This window comes from Asterias rubens, chromosome 5 (genome assembly GCF_902459465.1).
Source record: "Asterias rubens chromosome 5, eAstRub1.3, whole genome shotgun sequence".
Lineage (NCBI taxonomy): Eukaryota > Metazoa > Echinodermata > Asteroidea > Forcipulatida > Asteriidae > Asterias > Asterias rubens.
Window position 1 is genome coordinate 15189004 of NC_047066.1, and position 2077 is coordinate 15191080.

The following is a 2077-nucleotide window of genomic DNA, read 5'->3' on the forward strand; positions in this document are numbered from 1 at the left end:
ATGGACTGTAAAAGGGGTAACCCTGTTTCAACCCTAGGAGTAGGTGGCAACGGCCTCTGGAACAAAATAATTGAAGCCCACACCTTGAAGTGGCCTTCAGGCCTTGTGTGTCTGGCGACTTGCATAAAAAAAAACCAGCACTACTATGGAAAGTGGAAAGGATACACATAAGGAGAAGTCCCTAAAACTGAAAACCTAACATGTAAAAAGATATTAATAATAATAAGACTTGTAATGTGCACATATCCAACACACTTATTGATCAAGTCAACATTTTGTGCCCACAGTTATCAGGCTGACTAGCTAGATTATCTTGCACACAAATTTCTCTCGTCACTGTCATACCACTCCGTGTATTTAATCAAAAACAGAGTAATAAGTTGTGCTCCTTAACCTGTGTTGAAGTATCTGTCAATCTTAGTTAGGCAATGTTATTTTAAATAGTTACCCAATATTGGTAGAATATTGCATAGAGTACAAAGGACACGAGCTCAATTGTTCAAAACGATCACAGTGTTTCAAGACACAACAAGAAAGCAGGCCATACACTGTAGAAACAGGATTTGCAAATCAAAATGACTTTCAGTTGCCAGTATAGCCAATCTGAAGCCATAGCCAATATGTCTGACGGGACTTCAAGAGGCATCAGCAGGGAGGAATTAGTGCACAGGATTGGAATGGCACAAGGCATCATTGGAATGATTCTCAACACTCTAGCTTGGCTGGTCATCCTTCGCACCAAAAACCTCCACAATATGACTAACTATTTGCTGGCATATCTCGCTGTGAGTGACTGTGTCTTTTGCTTTTCTGTAGTTCTTTATCACTCTACTGTACTGTACAGCACTGCAACTTGGTGGGATACTTACTGTTGGCTTATTAAGAGTAGATTTGTAGAGTTTATGACAGCTTTAGTATCAAGTTATGGTCTGTGCCTGGTGACCTATGAACGCTATATTGGAATAGTGCATCCACTGCACTATCCAAGAACGATCACTCTAAAAAAAATGATTCTCATAGCTTTCTTGTCATGGATTATGTCAACTCTAATTGTCTGTCCAACACTTTTCATGGCATTATACAGCAGTATGGCAAGTGAAATATTAATTTACGCAGAAATTAATATATTTGGTTACCTGTTTCCCATCATATTTATGTGTTGGGCTTACTACAAGACCAAGCCACTCTCAAGAGAAGTGCTCAACAACTCCAACAACAGAATGCACAAGCAGCAGCCCTTGAACTTTTACAGGCCAGACAGAATGTGATGAATACACTAAGGATTGTTATGGGTGCATTAGTTGTTCTGTGGACGCCATTAGCAATACGAATCATGCTTTGCTCATTATCTAAAGATGAAAACTTGTGTGGATCCAAAACTAGTCAAGTGATCGGTATCCTTCTTGTTGCCATGTACAACATGAACTCAGTGATCAATCCCATCATTTATGTCTTCAAGTACAAGAAGTTTCGGAGAGGTCTTCAAGACATGCTGTGTTGTTGCGTTGGTCGACCTCTCAGGCGAAACCGCATTGAAGTTCAGATTGCTATGAATGAACACACTGCATAGAAAGGATCTCAAACTCACAATGCAGCAATACTATGGAAAGTTGAAAGGATCACATAAGGAGAAGTCCCCAAAACTGACACCATTACATGTAAAAGGATATAGACTATTCAGACCTTCATAAGAACTAAGTTGTATTTGTGCTTTACATTAAAGACAATGGACACTATTGGTAATTGTCAAAATCCAGTCTTCTCACTTGGTGGATCTCAACATAAATAACAATAAATAACAAACCTGTGAAAATTTGAGCTCGATTGGTCATCGGAGTTGCGAGATAACTATGAAAGAAAAAACACCCTTGTCACACGAAGTTGTGTGCTTTCAGATGCTTGATTTCGAGACCTCAAATTCTACCTTTGAGTGTATCTCGAAAACTACGTCACTTCAGAGGGAGCCGTTTCTCACAATGTTTTATATACTATCAACCTCTCCCCATTACTCGTTACCAAGTGAGGTTTTATGCAGATAATTATTTTGAGTAATTTACCAATAGTGTCCACTGCCTTT

The 2077-nt window shown here is 39.1% G+C and overlaps 1 protein-coding gene across 1 annotated transcript; it reads left to right on the plus strand.

Annotated features, from left to right (window-relative positions):
* The first annotated feature begins 620 nt into the window (after positions 1–620).
* LOC117290216 (sphingosine 1-phosphate receptor 3-like) lies at positions 621–1570 on the plus strand. The gene is made up of 2 exons (XM_033771475.1): positions 621–870; positions 1176–1570. Exons 1-2 carry the CDS (start codon positions 621–623, stop codon positions 1568–1570), a joined length of 645 nt encoding a protein of 214 aa, XP_033627366.1.
* Positions 1571–2077: the final 507 nt, after the last annotated feature.

Bases quoted from the DNA above. Each gene is read 5' to 3' on its own strand.
- LOC117290216 (XM_033771475.1), top strand. From the start codon at position 621: ATGTCTGACGGGACTTCAAGAGGCATCAGCAGGGAGGAATTAGTGCAC. The intron at 871-1,175 runs GTTGGCTTATTA...GCTTACTACAAG, and splicing joins AACTTGGTGGGATACTTACT to ACCAAGCCACTCTCAAGAGA.